This window comes from Zonotrichia leucophrys, chromosome 1 (genome assembly GCF_028769735.1).
Source record: "Zonotrichia leucophrys gambelii isolate GWCS_2022_RI chromosome 1, RI_Zleu_2.0, whole genome shotgun sequence".
Classification (NCBI taxonomy): domain Eukaryota; kingdom Metazoa; phylum Chordata; class Aves; order Passeriformes; family Passerellidae; genus Zonotrichia; species Zonotrichia leucophrys.
Window position 1 is genome coordinate 64,461,682 of NC_088169.1, and position 19,724 is coordinate 64,481,405.

Here is a 19,724-nt window from a genome sequence, read left to right on the forward strand (position 1 = left end):
AGTTCAAACTCGCACCACAAGGTGCAGGTTTGTCCTGAGGATGCTGGCACCTTGCTTTGGCTTCCTGCAGCATGGCTTTTCTCCTTGGATCTCAGCTTGTCAAAGGAAAAAGGAAGCAATTTCAGCAGTCACATCTGAGCAACTCAGGATTTACTTAAGCATCAAAGTACCAATTCAGAGTTCAAGGCAAACACACACTAGCCTAAAATCTCTTCCTGGACTATATAATATTGTCAGACCAAAATTTTAGACATGAATTAAACTGTCCCTTAATATTTTTCCCCTTGCTAGTAACCAGATGTTCAGATGCTTTGCAGATTAAGGGGTTTCTGAGGCTTGTACTGGACATGCAGTGACATCTCCTGGTGCCCCACGAGGTGAGCGCCTCCTGGCTGCTGAGTGGCACAGCCCCAGACCCAAACCTCCCCCCGGAGCACAGACCTGCTCAGCACTGACCAGCACACACTCCCTGGGCACACACCTCCACCTGGGGGAAAACAACACACACCTCCCCCTGCCACATCCCTGCACCTTCGCCTGCAGCACCAGGGGAGACTTCAGAAATCATCCTTTTAAGCATGAAGGTAAATCAGTCATGAAAATCAGATCATTGCACGGAGAGCCTGTGGGCGGGCTGTACTTGCCTGCAAAGCCTTGGTGCTTTTAACTAGAGACAAGGAGAGGAGTTAATCTGTCTCCTCCTGTGCCTGTGTCTGTCTGGGACTCACATGTGAGCAGGATGTTTTGTGCTTCACCACTTCTTTTGTTGTGACTCTCAAACCATTCCCCACTGAAAACCAACAGGCTTGCTGTTGGCATCTTAGCAGAGGAAATTAAATCCGACATTTCAGTGTTATCTGATTTCACATCCCTGCACACCATTTTATAATTTCACCACCTACTCATTCTTTTTCTTCACACACAAGTGCATTTAGAGAAAATATAATTGTTGAACGAGTACTTAGAGAAAGGTTGTAATCAGCTCAGATAGAAATCAGACAGCTTATTTGCTTGAAAAAAAAGGGGAAAGGAGGAGGAAATTAAATAGAATCATTTCTTTCCTGTGAACTTAGGGCACCAAAAAATTGTGTGGCAAACTATAACAAGAGAAGAAAAACAACTGAAAAACTTAATAGGTAACAGTATTCCTGAGCTATTGCACTAAAAATATCATGGAAGTCAAAGATCTGATTCATTTAATGTCTTCTGTGTTCATTAAAAAAGAATTTAAAAGTTACAACAAAGGACTCACAAAGTTTTCCCAGAGCAAAATAACTGGATGGCCCCTGTAAATCATCAGATGTATCAACACTTACCATCAGAGAGGCAGCAACTGAGTCGTGCTGGGAGAGCACGCACAATGAAGACACCTAAGAACAAAACTGGGATTTGAAACGTTGCTCCATATACTGTATTATCCATCAAAATACTCAGTCCTAGGAAAGAAGACAAGTGTGGCACACTGCTGAGCACCAAGCTGAGGGAGTCCACGAGTCCATCCTCTCAGGCACCTTCCTCCAGCTCTTTTGCTGCAGGGCCAGCACAGGCAGCAGCGCCGGGCAGGACCTCACCCTGCTGGGGCTGCAGGCAGTGGGCCCGGTGGGGATAAGGACAGTTTGCAATTACATTGCATGCAGACATGCAAACACTGAGCTCCACCTCATACACCCCCCAAAGTGAGACTGGGTGAGCACCAGGAGCTCAAGTTTAACAAGAGCACATGACCACAAGTGTTAGGACTGTCACCTCTATTTCTTTTTCTTGACTATGTATAACTATTCTAACTTTCTCATAGACATTTTTGCCTTGGAGGTGTTGGTTGATGAGAAGTTTAACATGACCCAGCAATGTGTGCTTGCAGCCCAGAAAGCCAACCATATCCTGGGCTGCATCCAGAGCATCATGGCCAGCACGGGGAAGGGAATTCTCCACTCTGCCCCACTCTGAGACCCCACCTGGAGTGCTGCATCCAGCTCTGGGGCCCCCAGCACAAGGAGGACATGGAACTGCTGGAACAGCTACAGAGGAGGGCATGAAGCTGATCAGAGGGCTGGAGAGCCTCTGCCATGAAGGCAGGCTGAGAGAGTTGGGGCTGTTCAGCGTGGAGCCAAGAAGGTTCCAAGGAGACCTTAGAGCACCTTCCAGGGCCTAAAGGGGGCTACAGGAGAGCTGGAGAGGGACTTTTGACAAGGGCATGTAGTGATGAGACAAGGGGGAATGGCTTCAAACTGACAGAGGTTAATTAAATATTAGGAAAAAATTCTTTACTGTGAGGGTGGTGAGCCACAGCACAGGCTGCCCAGAGAAGCTGTGGATGCCCCATCCCTGGCAGTGTTCAAAAACTGGTTGGATGGAGCTCTGAGTAACCCAGTCTAGTGAAAGGTGCCCCTGCTCATGGCAGGAGAGTTGGACTAGATAAGTTCTAAGGACCCTTTCAACCCACACCATTCTATGATTCCAGGATTTATGCAAGTTTCACAGCCATTTAAAGCCTAAGACATTATGCAAATATAATGAGCAAAACTTATCCAGTTCATTTCAAGTATGAAATAAGTCAGGTTCTTCAGCACTTCTTGAAAACAGGATAGTGTGGTCAGTCCTCTACTCCAATAATTTTTGGTTCATACTACTTTCACAGAAATAAGAGAAAGCCCATCTGGGGAGAAGGCCAGGAGCTGGTGTAGGGCAGCTGCCTGCCCCATGGGAGGATTCACCTCTGACTAACACATTATCACCAAATATGTGCGTGATTGCCATCTGAAGAGACCCTCTCTGAAACATCTTCCAGTGCTCCACAATCTTTTCTGTTACACAGTTCCTCCCTAGTGACTAATCTAAATATTCTTTGGTTAAATAAGCCTATTATTTTCTTGTTCTATTCACCATGAACATAAAAGACACTGAAAAGATGAAAGGAACAAATTGTTCTCTTTCTATCTTGACACTTGTATTTCCTTATGGTATTCTGTAAGCAAAATTACTCAAATTCCATCAATCTTCTTCTATTTCTCATTCTCATTCTCAAACATTCTCACGTTTTCTAGATTTCTGTTAAATCTCATTGCTCTTCTCTGAACTGTTTTTTCCTAACAAGCATGACATATAAAACTAGACCTGTTGTTTCAGCTCATGCCTCTCCAGAGCAGAACAGAATGAGGTATTTTGTCATATGGGTAATTCAATCTTTATACCTCTCTATGTTTATCTCCATTTTGCAGGATCACTGTGTTGTTAGAATGGGTGACAAAATGAGTGCCAGACAACTACCCGACCTTTTCCAGCTACGTTGGCCTTTAATTCCTCTCTGTTCTGTTTGCAAAGTTTCCTGGTTCTGTCCAATTCCCCAAGATGATTTTGAATCCTATTTCCACCCTTTAACATGTTTGCAACCTCACCTGTCTCAACATGAAACAACACTGCCTCTTTTTCCCTCCTAAATATCCTGCCTAAAACAGATCACAACGCAGTCACAAAACCTTGTGCATAGGTACCCTGCAATCCAACAATCTCTCTATGCCCTTTTTATTCTGAACCCCTCAATTAAAAAAAAAAAAAAAAGAAAAAAAAAAAGACGCACAGTCATTTGTTTAATTTTTTTTAAAAAAAACCAAAGCACATTTTTACTGTAAGGACTGGTAAGAAAATACAGAATAGTAAAACTTCAGACCCTCTTTCCCACGGGGACATGCACCTAAGGCATGTTTGAAAAGTGTGTGTTCTGTGAAAGTAATCTCTACTTATAGAGAGTTTTAAAACTGATTTGTAATTATATTTAATACAGTGCTGAGAAAAAGGGAAGACTGATCCAATGTTTTAAGAACAATTCTGTTTCTCTCTGACTTGTTTTTCATTTTTACATTAGGAGAAGCAGGATTTGAACCCGTGTTAGAAACAGCTCTATATTTCAATCAATGAAAAGAAGTAGTTATTTCATGTTGTTTAGCAATGTATTTCCTCTTCTTTCAGTTTCTAAATTTGACTATAAAACTCTGTTTACATCAGAGTCCCATAGCTGGACAACACAGTGCTCTGGGACTGCATCCAGTTCCCCAAAGCTGTTGATTCCTACTATCCTGACTCTAAAAAGTGTTAAAGGGTGAATCTGACATCCACAGGGATGAAGTTACTGCAAGCTTTGGTAAAGATGTTAAAGCAAAAAAAAGGGTGTCCAGTACTTTGATTTCTCATTGAAGTAAAGAGGGGAACTAAAACCAATGCAAAAAATAAATACAAATTTAAATTACAAATTTTCTTAGTTCAGGTCCTGTCATTTATTCATATGATGGCAAATAGAAGCCCACTTTAAGGCCATTTTTCCACCTTTAAAATTCAAACTTCCAGCTGCATTTTAAGCAACCAGCAAGCTGGGGTTAAGTTATGCAATAATCTCACCCTGTTCAGCTACACTGGAGTCACACCAGTGCTAGTTCTGCTCAGTCATGCCAAGGTAAATACCACCTTTGCTCACACTGGCATAAATTCTTCACTCTGTCAGAGGAAAGAGACAGACAACTGCCCAACTCTGAGGAGCTCCCTGGGGTCCAGCAAGGTATCTTGGATAACTGGGACCAGGAACTGTTCTGCTTTATGGATTTCAATTGGAATGGAAAGGTTCCTGGTGACTTAAAGGAGTTTGTCCCAAACAGGAATATCTCTAAACATAATGATAACTCATAGAAGATCTCTTGTGCAAGAAAAAGGGGAAAGGGGCTCATATGGAGCAAAAGAGAAATCAAAGAGAGCAGTAGAAATGTGCATCAAAAGGATGCAATACCTCAAAGCAGTGAAAATCTTTGAAAAAGACCTTTCAGAGAGTTGAAGCAGGTGAGATAACAAAGCATTTTTGGTCCCAGGAGATTCCATGAATCCTAAATACAAAGTGTTCTCACAGTGACATGATTAGTTAGGATTCTGTGTAAAAATTCAAATTCTGACCACAGAGTTCCTTATGCCATTGCTAATTTCATTTAGACACAAATTAATATTTGGCAGCTCTGAAAATATTCTTGCTTCATGTGGTGTTGAAGTAATAAAGTTTTAAAGAGTGAAAAATACGAAATTTGGTTCCTAGCAAAGAGTCACAGAGAAACTCTTTCAGACTCTGCAAATTACAATTTTACATTATTTCACTAAATGCTGTGTGCAAACAAGCCAGTTCATTACAGTGGCACAGATTATTTCCATAACTAGAAATAACTGGTGACCTGAAAAAAAACCACAACCCATAGAACCCAACACTGAGCTGAGTTTCAATTGTCTCACGAGCTGAAGGAATACTTCACTTACAACACTGAAGCTGCTGATGAAATAAGTCAGGGCCTCCCCTGGCTGGGGAGGAGGAACATTTTCCCCCAGTACAAAGTGTCCAGAGCTTCAGATGTACTGCTCCTCATCTGCCCCGTTTATGAGCAATGACCACTTGCCCCCTTCCTCCTGGATGAGGCCATTGCGTCTGGGCAGCCTGTCTGAAGCCAAGGAGGAGAGGGACACTTGGCTTGTCTGGTCCCAAGGAGATGGTTTGGAAGAGTCCCTCCTCCTATCGTCCATTCCAATGTGAACGCTGATTTGAGAAGGAGTGAGTGGCTTCATGCGGCCTTGAGCTTGTGCCTCGTAACTTTCTGTGTCTGGCTTCTTGTAACTGAGAAAGAGAAAGAGAGAAGGTATTTACAACAAGAGGTCAATGCGTAAAGCATCTGGCACTGGAACAAATCAGAAACTTCTGATAACCTAAATGTATTGCAAGTGTTTATATAGAAAAAATAACTTTATAGATTAATTATATATGTTTAAATTAAATTTCCTATCTAATAGCTCACAATTAATTTAAAATGTGTGGTGCCAAGAGGTGTAAGGGTCTCAAAAATCAGTTACAGAATAATAATTTTTATTACTACTTGAATTTTGAGCCTGCCAATTCTCTCAAGCCAGGACAAGCACAGAAGGGAGGATGATGGCGAAATGCAGAACACTCCTCAAGATGTTTTCAATCTGAGTTTTCAGTCATTCAAGACCACATACCACTGATGGAGCACTCTTCTGTTGCATTTAGGGACATGGTTTAGTGGTGGACTTGGTGGTGCCAGGTTAAAGGTTGGACTTAAAGGTCTTTTCCAACCCAGATTATTCTATGATTCCATGCACTTCAGGCACAGTGTTAAATAGCCAAGAGTACTCATCACATGGCTTTAAAACATTTAAATATTAAAAGAGAGGGACTCTCAAAGTGAGGATCTTTAATAAAAATCATGAGTTTGCTGAATTATTAGAATGTTCTATACCTTCTAAGACAATTGCAGGTAAATGGACTCAATGACACAAAAATCACTTTCTGATTCAATGCATACTAAGTCAAATCCCAGAAATGGCAAGGATGTGTGGTCTTCTTCACATATATATATGCACCATTGTGTTCCTTGGAACCTGAAGTTCTATTCATCTCATCTGAGGCTTCAAGAAAGATTATTGTCCTAAAATGTATACTGTAAGAGAGATTCCATAAGTCTGAAGCCAAATATTTTTAGGGGGTTCTCAATATCTACCTAAAATGGTGTGTGATACTTAATGAAATTCGAACAAGGTCAAAAGAAATGGGAGAATTAAGGAATCCTGTTATAGAAATTTCTCATCCTTTGGATAACTATATACTGAAACCTTTTAGGATGAAAATCCTGTAGTGGTAGGGCTGACTGCAAACAGACATGTATGTATGTCATTTGTATTTATGTTGTGATCTCACTGAGCATTTGCAGGATAAGAAACATGATGTAGGAACAGATTTCCCATATTTGGAACATTAGTTTATACCATACTGTACTACACTATACTGTAACGTACAGGAGACCCCAGCTACATTAGAAATATGTGAAGGTTTGGATCAATTTCAGACACCACAAAAAGTCTTATTCTTGAAAGGTGTTTGCTTTCTATGCTGTTAAGAAGAAGAGGTCCACTGTAACTGCCAAAAAGGGTACCCAAAAAAATGTAGCATTAAAATGAACAGAACTTGAAAAATCTTCTTGTAGATCAGAAACTGGTTTGCTTCCAAAAAAATAAAGAGAGATGCCCTATCTGCAGCAAGGTGCAAAAGAATAAATTTAAACACTGCTTCCCTGTTTCTCTCTGGCTAACTTAAATAGACAAAAATAAGAACCAAACCGGTACAAATATTTTTTTCAAAATCTATTGTTACCTTATGGAGAATTATCTTTCCAACTAGGTGTTCACTTGATATTCACAGCAAAACCTCCTGATCATTACTTTACTTGGTATTGAACTAAATCTCCACCACATGGTCCCAGGTGACATCCAGTCACACTTTTAGCTGCAAGTTAAAGCACACTGCATACTGTCTTAGTCCAGGTAAATTCATAATAGTGACACTTGTCTCTTTTGGAGCCAAGGATCAGACAGAGCAATCACAAGCTAATGGACTTCCAGGGACTTTTAGATGTAGAAAGCCCAAAGGGTGTCTCACTTGAGCCCCAGGCTCAGTACTGCCACAGCTCCCCAGCTGATAAACACAAGACAACTTGCCATTTCAGCTGCAGTGAGGACAGCAGGACAGACACAGAAGAAGCTGCCATTGCAGCTGACCCCATCCAAGGCTGAAGCACGAGACCAACAGGCATGAACACACCTAGGAAAAAATCACATGGACATGAGTCAGAGCTGCTCATCCCAGCACAGGCATTTCCACCCCTGCACAGCACAGAACAGGTCAGCAGGTCTACAACACAACTGCTGAGACCTCCAGAAACACAACTGGATCAATACATGTATTTACTCACTCATTACTAAATATGTCCCTTCCATTGCAAGGGATGACCATTGCACCCATACAGGCACAAGACTGCAGCCACAAGACTATTTGTCCTTTCCAGGTATTCTGCACATATGAAACACAGCAAAGGCAACAGAAAGGTGTGGCAGTAGAACAGGAAAAGGAGGGAGAAGTTACTCATAAACAAAACAAGGAATACTTGAAGTAAGTTTTAAGTAGGAATTTAGAGCATGATAAAATGTCTGACAGAGGCATAAAGACTACAAGCAGTAGGAGAGAATATGTGTGATTCAGGGCAAATAAAAGAGGGAGTACCCAAAAGTAAGATGGCACATCTGATTAGAGCTGGGTTTGAATATACTAATCCCCAAGTACCACTATATAAAGTAAGAGCATAGTTTTAATTTCATCTAGAAGTATTTCTTCCTTAGAGGCAAGCAAAAAAAAAAAAAAAAGAATGTATTGTGTATCAATTTCACCCTCCTCCTACCAAGTTTTAAATAATCTAGGAACCTGGTTTTGGTTCCTTGAGCAGGTAAGCAAATCCTATAGGAGGCACCACAGAGACCAACTGTGCTGCTGTCTGACAAGCTGAGCTCTTGCAGTCACATACCTGCTGCTATGGGTATTCCAAGCAGATTATAAATTAAGGCAAGAATCAGATTTATTCGTATTCTTCGAACTGTTCTCTTGGATAAGTGAATACTGGCAACTACATCCAGCAAATCATTCTGCAAGACAGAAGAGCACTGAAAGTTTTCCACATGCAGTCTTCAGAAAACTAAACCAAAATGAGGAGTGTGAGTGATAAAAGCGGACAGGCCAAAACTGTAGTGCTCACTCGGATAAGAACAACATCTGCAGCTTCAATGGCAACATCGGTGCCCGTTCCAATTGCAATTCCAACATCGGCCTTGGCTAGTGCAGGGGAATCGTTGACTCCATCACCAACCATTGCAACCTTCTTCTTTCCATTTTGGAGCTCCTGGACCTTTGCAACCTTGTGAGAAGGAAGAACCTCTGCAAAGACTTTTTTGATCCCAACCTACGTACAAAGAAAGACAGCCCATGTTGGTGACATGCTTCATGCTGGAAGGAAGAGCCATTTGGTGTTCTAGGTGAAGGGGCAAACAGGAATATCAACCAAACTGATTCTGGTGAAGTCAACATTTGCAGGCTACACAGAAAACTGAAGAGCAACACACCTTTGGCATAAGAACAGGATTGATAACAGCACCCTCCTACAGCAGAGATGCTGGCAAACCATACTCTGCCCTTCACATCAAGCCCTGCATGGCTTCTGGAGCTCCACTGCCCCAGCAACAAAGATTTGTCTTTTAAATACCTTCAGGAGAGGTGACTCCACCACTTCCCTTGGTCCTGCTGGCCACACTATTGCTGATCCAGGCCAGGATGCCACTGGCCTTCTTACCCACCTGGGCACAGATGGATCATGTTCAGCTGCTGTCAAGGACCCCCAGGTCCTTTTGTGCTGAGCAGCTTTTCAGCCCCTCTGCCGCAGGGCTGCAGGGGCTGTTGTGACCCAAGTGCAGGACTTGATACTTCACCTTTTTGAACCTCACACACCTGGCCTCAGCCCATCAATCCAGGTGTGCGGATTCCTCTGCAGAGCCTTCAAGCAGATAATGCAACACACGAACCATGTATGATCAAGCAGTTACAGCAGAGGAAACAGAGACAAGAAGTATGTGCAGGTCTCAGGGAGATTATAAAAATGAAGCAAATGGCTGGCTAAATGCTTCTACCCATCCACATGGTAGCTTATATGGAGTTGCTAGCAATGGCTCTACTGTTGTAGTTGGAAAACAGATGAGTTTATTAAATAGTGTTGGGATAATGCCCTTTGTTTGGCTGCCTCACCAGGCAGAAGCAGCTTCTCACCACAGAAGATAGGAGCTCTCTTTAAACCTTTTGAAAAGTAACATTTTATAACGTTTTTAAAACTGCTTACCATTTCTTTCTATTGGAAAGAACGTTCCAAAAATTCAATGAAAATGTAGGTTGACACAAAATAAGCTTGTTTAGAACATTCATCTATGTTCCTGGAACCATAAATTCAAGCTTGTTTCTGAAAACTTTTTTCCTTTGATGAAGAAAATTGGGTGGGAAAGCACTTTATCATAACTGAACACAAAAGCAAAAGTGTAAAAGCCAGAAGGAGGAGGATTAAAGCATCACATGGAGAAACAAAACAGACCTCAGAGCACAGAAGAGCGTGCATAGCACAGTGCTGGCTGAGTCAGCTGTGTGGTGGGATACCTGAGGAAAGCAAAGCGGCACATGGTAAGAGGTTAGAAGTAAACCAATGCAAAGGGAAAGAGGGAAAGGAAGATTGAGAGGGTGGAAACACAGCAAAGGAGAGTGAGAATCTGACTTTTCATTTACACGGGGAAAAATATAAACCCAACCTCCTTTAGACTGCTATGCTTCTTAGCAATAATTCATATTGTTATGTTACCCCTTAAGATAATGAAAAATCCACACTGCGGATTGCCTAACTGTGACCAGGACTGGATCTTCAAGGAACTTTTCTTCATCACTAACCAAAGAGGCCTGCCTTTCAGTGAAGGGAAACAGGACACTTCAGTCCAGCAACCAATTACTGCAAGAAACTCCATTACTCTGGAGAAGTACTGACTGCATGTCTACAGTGGGATCTTAACATAGCCACTGCCCTCTACTCTGCCATAGCACTTGACCTGATTTTCAGTCCAGTTCAAGAAAAAATTGTCTTCATTTAATATATCCAGGGAAACCACAGTTTCAGGGAAACTGAAGCTCCTGCTTCAAATTCACTGGGGCAAACAGGAGTTCTAGAACCTCATCATGTAGCTTTTTGAACCACAGAGAAGCAGATACCTGAGTAGCAATGGCTTTTGCAGTTTTCCTGTTGTCCCCCGTTATGAGCACCACGTCTATTCCCATGCTCTGCAGTGTGTGCACAGCAAGGGCTGCCTCCTGCTTGACAGTGTCTGCTATGGCGATCATTCCACACAATGCACCTGCACCAATGGAAACATCCTCCGTCAGAGAGAGCTGTGGGAGGCAAAGCGGCACCAAGAGAACAGAGCTCCCCCTCCATCTCACTGAAATAACACTGTGAAATAACACATTCTGAGCAATATTGACACTTGTGTCTGCAGCTCTCTCACTGCTGGTCTCTTCTTCTTATCATTTTCCTGTTTCAGATATTTAGGGATCAGGAAGATGAGGAGGAAAGTAGCTTTTAAACAAGCCTGACTTCTATGTTTTATGGCATGGACAAATATGATAGTTGGTCAGAGAAAGTGTTGGTGTTTGTGCCCAGGTCAGATGTTAAAGCCACTCCTCCAAGAGGAAGCATATAGAGTCTGGTTTTATGTCTCCTAGTCTTTCAGGGTTGAATCTCTACTAGAATTAATTACTTTCATTGAGAAGTCTTGCAGTGCCTTGCAGTGCCCTCCAGTGCACTGGCTCAAAGGTGCATCGATACTTCCTTCACAAGCAAATGCCTTTAAAAATTGCTCTCTAGGGGCACCAAGAATATTTGTTCAGTAAAGGAATCATTGGCCTCATTTCAAGATCACAGGTGTGCTGGCAATCTGTCACCATTGTAATAATTTCTCATATCAAGGTATTGTCTGGGATCTCTTTCTGCATGGTACAGAACAGAACCCCACTGGCAAAACTCACTTGACTGATCTAATGAGCCACCATGTTTATTCATGCATGTTTATTTATGCATGTTTTGAAACCAGTGATGTGATAGGTTGGTCCATGATCCTTAACTGGCCTAAATTAGGATTGGAGATGGCACCATAATTGGCACTGCTTGTTTGAACAATGATCCTAGACAATAGTGGGTACAGAAATTAATTCTTAAATTAAAACGTACACAACAAAACCTTATAAACACTGTTCAGTGGTAAAAGCTTCTTTTAAGAACACTTTGATACTTCACAGTACACAAGCAGTTCTGCACTAAAAGATTAGTAGTTTCTTAACACTAAGCCAGTGATCAACTGCTTCAGATTGTTTTAATCTGTTCTGCAGTAGGATTGACTCATATTTGCTAAGACACTCAAAGCAAGAGCAGTTACCATCTATAGCCACTAGTATGGCAGTCTGTCCTTTCATTTCATGGTTTGTCATTGCATCATTTACATCATTTGCAATATTCAAGCCATTGCGTCGCATCCACTCACGATTTCCGATCAACACCGAGTATTTCTGAGAAGCTGATGGACCTTTGTGCACAGACAAAAAGAAAAATGAGCATCTCAAAAGCAGTGTACAAAAGCAGAGATGTTTGAGGAAGACAAGTTCGGTGGAGGCACTGCCTGAAGACAGTCTGATAAAAGTTTTCTCTTTCAAGATTCAATTTGTGCCTCTTTACACACAAAACTGTGTCATGGACTTAATGGAAGCACTTGCTCGTGTTTGCCTTTGTCAGCTGGCATTGTCTCTTTGAAGAAGCACGGTACACACATTTAGTTAATGCCATCCTGCTTTGTTCTCACAACTAATGACTTTCAAATATAAAAGCTATTTCTGACAAGAAAAAAGTAGTGTAGTTCTAACAAACAATGCACCTCATTATGAGTCCAATCCAACTTCACAAGAACCATATAAGCAGGTGAGAAAATATTGCATTAGCACCATTCACAAATGGCACAGTTCTGATGATTGAAGTTCTCATTTATTTAATTTTTCTAAGAGCTTTCTCAAAAAGGTCAAGAGCACCACAGCCTTCTGAAGAGAACTGATGAGCTCCTTAAGGAAGGCTTTAAATACCTTTTCTTTCTCTCCTACACTACAAAATAGCACAGTGGAATCCAGAGAATCTGAAACAAACCTGAATTTTATTGGCCTAATCAAAACTATCAGGCAGTAAAATAAGTTTTCAGATGTTGCACATTTTGTTTTGCATCTGCTGAATAGGTTTGCGTTTTGTTTTTGTTTTTTTTTAATTAAGTGCCTTGAGAGGTGTATGAATAGGAGACAAAGGGTCCAAGTTAATATGGAACTAAAGAGTAGGATATAAAAAGTTGCAAAAAGTAACAGCTTTAAATGGGAAGATAATGCAAACTTTGCTGTCTGCTGAACCATTCTTCTGTCCAAAAGGAATATTGCTGGGTATGCCTTATTGTCCATGTATTATATGGAATTTTCAAGTACCCATCACTGTACCTAATTCTCAGTTAAGTTTCTGAATTGCAGAGAGAGATCAAGAGTTGTGGAGAGTGTGGGATCTCAGCACCTCAGTCCTGAGGTGCCGAGCCACCGAGACCACCCTTGGGGGGCTCGGGAGTCCTGGAATGTTGCCAGAAGTGTCTGGTGGCTGGACTTTGATCCTACACAGGAGACGACACCTGTATGAGGACAGGAGGACTTCACCGGGGTGAATGGTGAAGGGATTAGTTAATTAGAAGGTGAGACACAGGGTTTAGGATTTATGTACAGGGGGGTTTAGAGAAGTAAGATGGAGGAATTGGGGCGTGTCCTGTCCTTCTTCTTCTTCTTCTTCTCCTCCATCTTCTTTGGTGATGGTGGCACTTTTGGATTGGTTATTACTAAAAGTGCACCCGACAATAAGAATAAATGGTATTGGGGAAAAATGATAAATATTGTACATGTAACAATGGGTATAAAGATAGGTGGCTGCCCGGAGGGCAGCACAGTGTGCTCATGGCTGACTGCTGAGCAGACCTCTGTCGGGCTGAAAGAACATCTTTTAGATAAACAATTAATAAACATAAAAACCGAAAGAAGAACTGAAGCCTCTTCTCGTCCTTCGATACGCGGGCTGCCCCAAGGCCACTCCGGGCCTTTTCAGGCCCTTCAAACAGCCTAAAAACCGACAGAGAGAGCTTCAATTTTCGTTAAGGCACATTTTTGCCCCTCCTGTTCTTTGCCTTCTTCTGCCCCATGTCCACCTTTCTCTTGTACACAGCCTGGTAGGGGTCGGTGCTGTTGGTTCATTCTCCCCCACACTGCAGCCAGCACAGGGGCAGCACAGGGTAGATAATCACTTACCTTGTGGTTCCAAGAGTGGGATAACTCCATTATCTCCCAGAGGAGCACTGCTGTCCCCACTCCTGTTAGCATCCAGCTTATTGGGAGCTTCCTCAGCTGTGCCAAGGACGGCCTCAACTCCTCCGACCTTGCAGCTGATACCACAGCCTGGGACTGCCTGGAAGTCGGTGCAGTATCCCAGGCTCTCAGTGCCAAGCTCCTGAAGATGTAACCAGAGGCCACCATCAATCTGTGCTGCCCATGTGGGGTACAAACATTAGATAACTCTTGCCAAAAAGAGGCCTCATTCCTCCCCTTGGCAATGACTGACCAACTGAAAACTAGCCGGGAGTATCAGTGGCACAGAACTAAAAATAAGGATGCTCTGGATGTGCTGTGGCTTAGACTTCTAGAAAGCCATACAGATCACAGCCAGGTCTCAGCCCTAGCAGGAGCAAACCACAAAGAACAGCTTTTTCTGGTAGTTCAAGGATGAAAAAATTAGATTAGTGGTTCATTACTTCCGCCAAGACTAGGAACGAAAGAGAAATATTTCAACATTAAGCCACTCAGCTTACAAATGATGCAACTTCTAATTAACCTCACAGACAACTGCCTGTGGTGGATCAGACCTTTTTGTATATATGTAAGAGTACAGTGAAAAACTGTATCTGATTCCTGGAGGGATCTGTCTGGATGTTAGGGAAACTGGGTTTTTCTGTTGAGTTAGGGAGAGATGCCAGTGAGTACCTTCAAGATGAGATAAAGGGATTATCAGGACCCTACAAGCTACAAAATACAAAATATTAATTTGTAAATAAGTTATTCTCGGTTGTCTCTGAAAGCTGGAACTACATGTACCTCTCAGTGATCTTAAAACACAGGGATAACAAGGCAGGAGGTAAGAACATCAGCCAGCACTATAGCATTACAATTCATATAAGCCATGATCCAGTAATAACTTCTGCATGGGATGACTACAGAACTGTCAGGGTACTAAAACAAATTTTAAATTAAAAATGTAAAACACAGGAAAGGCAATTGGTTTGTTGCTTATATTCTCTTTTTCCTTCTAAATTTATGTTTTTACTTCTAAATCTTATCACTGAAAGATCTAGAAAATTTGGTATATTTTTAAAACTATTTTTCCCTAAATCAATTAATGATTTTTCTTAGCAGACATAAGTTGTTTATTTACATAGGCTTCCTATTTTCACGGTGACTTGTGTTTTACTTCTCCCTGAAGCTTGAGGAACACATGACATATATAAATGACCTCTGAGGACATGTAAAATTTACAAAGACTTGAGTCATTGATCACTTCATTTGTGAAACTCACAAATATTACAGTTTAATATTCAAGCTTCAAAGCCTTTTGAAGCTAATTTATTCAGATGAGCAAGTGACTAATAGAAGTGACTATAGTCAGATAATATAAATGTCATCACACACATTTGCTTCATGATGTTATTTTAAGTATAAGTATTCCTCCTGCATATATTCCTTATTTTCTCTTTAGTTCAAGATAAACTTAGCAAGATCTTCCTTCAGAACTCCACATTGTTCCCAGAAAAGTACAGCTCAGATAAACACTGTCTGGTAATGTCCAGAGCAAGATGCACCACCATGCAATCTCCCAGATTTCCAGTCTGTTACTGTTCAGGCAGGCTCTTTCCTCTGGAACCTGATCATTTTATGCAACATTGCTGCATTTTCACTGATGCCTTCAGGCCCTGGATGAAATAGGAAGGCTAAGTACCTCTTTGCAGTATTTAGTGACAGCCACTCCTAAAGGATGCTCGCTGCTGGCCTCTGCTGTACCAACAACAGCCAGCACCTTCTTCAGGGGCAGCACAGCTGTGTCGCCCATCAAAAGCACCCTCATGACTTTAGGAACCCCATAGGTGATGGTCCCAGTTTTATCAAACATCACAGTCTTGATCTGCAAGAAAGAAACACAGTTACTGCCTAAGCCCTGCACTTGCAGGGATGCTGGTATGGTTATGGCGCATAAATACAGTCAAGACTTTAATGAACAGTTGACTATAGCCACACAAAGACAGAATAAATCTACAGAAGCTGGGATTCCTCTAGGTACCTTGAACTATCTGTACAGCAGGTCTCCTTATGCTTTCTTATTAATTCCTCATAAAGCTACAAGATGATCCTGTGTCCATATCAGGATTCCAGGCAACAGTGTAGGACTGAGATGCATACAACAAGGACAGAACATGCATTCACGTGCAGGAGTCACGTAATGGCACCTTTATCACTTTTACCACAAGGTATGTGATGCAAAGAGGACTTTTTGAATGCAGTTCTAATCAACAATGACTGAGGAAAGGGTACTCAGGAAGCATTTTGGTCATAAAGAAGATGTAAAGTGTGCAAGATGTTCAAGAAACAATAACCTAAGCAAAATTGATGCCATGCTATTCACCAAATTCAGCCATCACTTGTCAGCTAGGCCAATGGGTCTTGAGGAATCAGAAATGAACCAAAAAACACAGCCACACATACACTGGAACTCAAAGATAAAGTAAATTCTAATCCTGAAAATAAACACAGCAGAAAGAAACACAAACCCCACAAACTTAGCAAAGTAGGCACTTATTCCATATCCAGCTATTCCAACACACCAACCTTGCAGAATCACACAGGTCACCTAATTTTCAAAGCCCTGACCATAGCCTTGCTTGGATCCAAAAAGTAAAAACTTCCAGCCTTAATTAGCAGTCTTTTTTATATTTTCCGAGAGACTTGGAAAAACTTGTGATCCATGGAAAAACTTGTGATCCTTCGAAAAACTTGTGATCAAGTAATAACAAGAATTATCAGTCTGATTAACTTGCTGTTACCATCCTCCTTCCTTAAAATGTTCTGCATATGTCTAATATAGCCCATCACAGCGTGGTTTTGATTCATTTTCTTTTCAGTGGCTGTGGACACGTCAAACCTCTTTCTCCTTCAACCTCTTCCTCCTATTTGCATAATTTTTGTGTCTTTGAAGGTTTTTTTCTGCCTCCCTTCTGTCTTTCTTGTCTATACACTAAAACAACTTCAAAAAAATTTTTTTTTTCCTTGCATTTTAAATTTTTAACCACTCATCATGAACAATATGAATTTCATGAAAGGTCTCAGAGGAAAGAAAAAACTCAGTGGATTATTGGCTCTTTTGCAGAAGAGGATTAGCATGAAGAAGATTGCCATGAAGAGGATTAGCAACCTAATAGTCATGAGATTGTAGGGTATGTTGGCTTTCAACACTTTGCTGTGACTGATTTGAAGAAGGTTCAATTTATCTTCTTAATCTCAATAAGCAGCAATCAATTAAAGAAAAAAAACGGACCAAAAAAAAAAGAAAAAAAGAAGGGACAACTTTCCACCATCTTTCTTTGAACATGCAGAATTTCCTGAGGAATTATTATATTTCATATAGCAATATCTGGGTAAGCTACAAAAGTACAGAATGAACTGTATTAACCTGATGTGCCATTTCCAGGGGTTTTCCACCTTTGATGAGAATTCCATTCTGTGCAGCCACTCCTGTGCCCACCATTACAGCTGTGGGGGTAGCCAGGCCTAAAGAGCAAGGGCATGCAATGCTCAGCACAGTGATTGAGGTTTGAAATGCAAACCTCAGTATTATTTCAGCTTTTGAAATGTTTTTGCTCTGATTCTGCAAGAAGAGGGAAGAAAAGGGGGAAAAATTAAAGAAAGATATGTAAGAATGCTGACAGCAGATAACATAGGTGTACAATCAATCACAGTCATTTCAGGAAACACATTTATCCGGAAAACCTCAGTACAGGAAATCAATCTATTATTGTTACTGTAATGCTAAACAAAGTTCAATGTTATGAATTGTTTATTTTCTAGATTTTTTGCTGCTCAAGCATACAAATGTTTGTTTCTGCTCTGAGTCTCCCAGATGCCACATAACTTGTGGGAATTTCCTTTAAAGCTTAGCAAAGGAGAACGCTATTTTCTGATACACAGACTCCCCTCTCAGTTGCTGAGCATAGAAAATACACATCCTAAAGATAACAGAAGCTCAGCTTCTTTCTCAAGCCAAAACCACTATCTGCCATCAGAAACAGGAATGCCCACAAAAATTTCAGACATAACAGGAATAACTCAGCTCCTTGCAATACAGCTATAGATAATGTTTAGCTCAGAAATGCTCTGAATAATTTCCATTTGTAAGAACCCCACACAGAACTAAAGGGTAAATGCAAAAATATATTTATACCTGAAGAGAGATTTTAAATAGCATCATTATCTGCTCTGTGTAGAAAACACCATGTTTTACAGAAGTATTTACAGAATATTCTGGGTTGGAAGGAACTCACAAGGATCATCAAGTCCAGCTCCTAAAGTAAAAAGCCCATACAAGGATTGAACCCACAACCTTGGTGTTATTATCTAACCAACTGAGTTCCTCTCAGGGTGATTATAACATCAAACCCTACATAGAAAAAGCATCTTAATTACATTGGAAGATATCCCAACACAAAAATCCAGTTATAATAATAAAACTACTTACAGGAAAATATTTTTTAATAATATCAAAGTTTACGAAACCAATTGTGATCCATGCTATCAATGTCACAGTTGAAATGATGATGATAAATGGAACAAAGTATCCACTAAATTTATCTGCCAGTTGCTGGATAGGTGCCTATAAAAAATAAACCCAGTTATTTGCATGTTTGTGGTTGAAACACATAAATATGCAGAGTTGATGAAAATACACAATAGTTCTGGAAAAACACAGTTTGCTGAAGTATATAAGTATCAAAACATATAATCTTTTTATTATTCAATCAAAAGCTGGGATCAAGGTTTTCTTCTCCATTATTTTTACCTTTGACATTTGAGCTTCTTCCACCAATTTCACAATCTGTGCCAGAGTGGTATCACTACCAACATGAGTTGCATTAACAAGAAGTGAGCCATATGTATTTATAGAACCAGCAATCACTGTGCTCCCAGGCTTTTTAATGACTGGCATAGGTTCCCCTGGAAAGAAAAGGTAAGAATAAATGAGCCAATACCCCTAAAAGCATAATCCATTAGCACACAGCTCATTCTATGTTAGCAAAATCAGTAGGCTATGCAATAATGACCAGAAATCACATACTGGCTATCTCTGACTGGTGAAGACAGGGATAGGTAGTGTTATACTGTTATAAACCTTTTTATAGGATTAATTTCAAAGGAAATGCTGTTTCCTTGACCATAACTTTTCAGTAAGCCATCCCCCAAAAGGGCAAGGAACAAATTGGTTGGAAAAGGTAGTTCTAGGAATTTCTCCAGTAACACTTTGTATAGCAAGAGGAGTTTGAGAAATCTGGTTTTATCTCCATGACCCTGAGTTTTCAAAGACCAGAAAGTTCTTCTGTGGAAAAGCTCCTGTTCTCCTGGTACCTCTGCATGAATACTAGCTCTAGAACATCTTTATTTTCTCTATTTTTAGTGGTAGTGATAACAACTGATTCCCTGAAGCTAAAAGAGTCCCTGTTCCCAACTAGAACAAGTAATCCAATGCCAATGCAAATTTTTATATCTTTTAGTTTATTTATAAGAATTGTACAATGCATTGAATCCTTACTATATTTACAAAATGAAATTAAAATTTCAGAAGATGTAAAAATGTCCTGTGACCCTTAATAAACATGAAATTTCAAGGCTTTCTTTCCCCCTCCTTGCTCATTGAGAGAGCCCTGTCATACAAACTCCAGCATCTCATCAATACTTCCACACCATCCTTTAGAACTTATTTCTGAGAAGGTATCACCTCTACAAATACATTCCAGGAGAAACTCCAGCCAGATCACTGGAATAAGGACAACAGTATTATGACTCTACTTATCCTATCAGTAGGTCAGTAAGTGGCCAGACTGAGTGGAAAACCTGAAATTTTTTA

General features: G+C 40.8%; 1 protein-coding gene across 2 annotated transcripts in view; it reads right to left on the reverse strand.

Annotated features, from left to right (window-relative positions):
- Nucleotides 1-3,586: 3,586 nt before the first annotated feature.
- The window catches only part of ATP7B (ATPase copper transporting beta), a 40,752-nt gene continuing 24,614 nt past the window's right edge, over nt 3,587-19,724 (reverse strand). For both annotated transcript variants that reach the window (XM_064715271.1, XM_064715262.1), the window contains exons 11-21: nt 18,663-18,817; nt 18,342-18,476; nt 17,280-17,474; nt 15,555-15,737; nt 13,817-14,015; nt 11,881-12,027; nt 10,661-10,803; nt 8,622-8,825; nt 8,394-8,511; nt 7,534-7,636; nt 3,587-5,638 (exon numbers count right to left, since the gene is read on the reverse strand). In XM_064715271.1, coding sequence (XP_064571341.1) covers nt 5,374-5,638; nt 7,534-7,636; nt 8,394-8,511; nt 8,622-8,825; nt 10,661-10,803; nt 11,881-12,027; nt 13,817-14,015; nt 15,555-15,737; nt 17,280-17,474; nt 18,342-18,476; nt 18,663-18,817 — 1,847 coding nt within the window. In that variant the 3' untranslated portion in view covers nt 3,587-5,373. The remainder of the gene's footprint in view (nt 5,639-7,533; nt 7,637-8,393; nt 8,512-8,621; nt 8,826-10,660; nt 10,804-11,880; nt 12,028-13,816; nt 14,016-15,554; nt 15,738-17,279; nt 17,475-18,341; nt 18,477-18,662; nt 18,818-19,724) is intronic.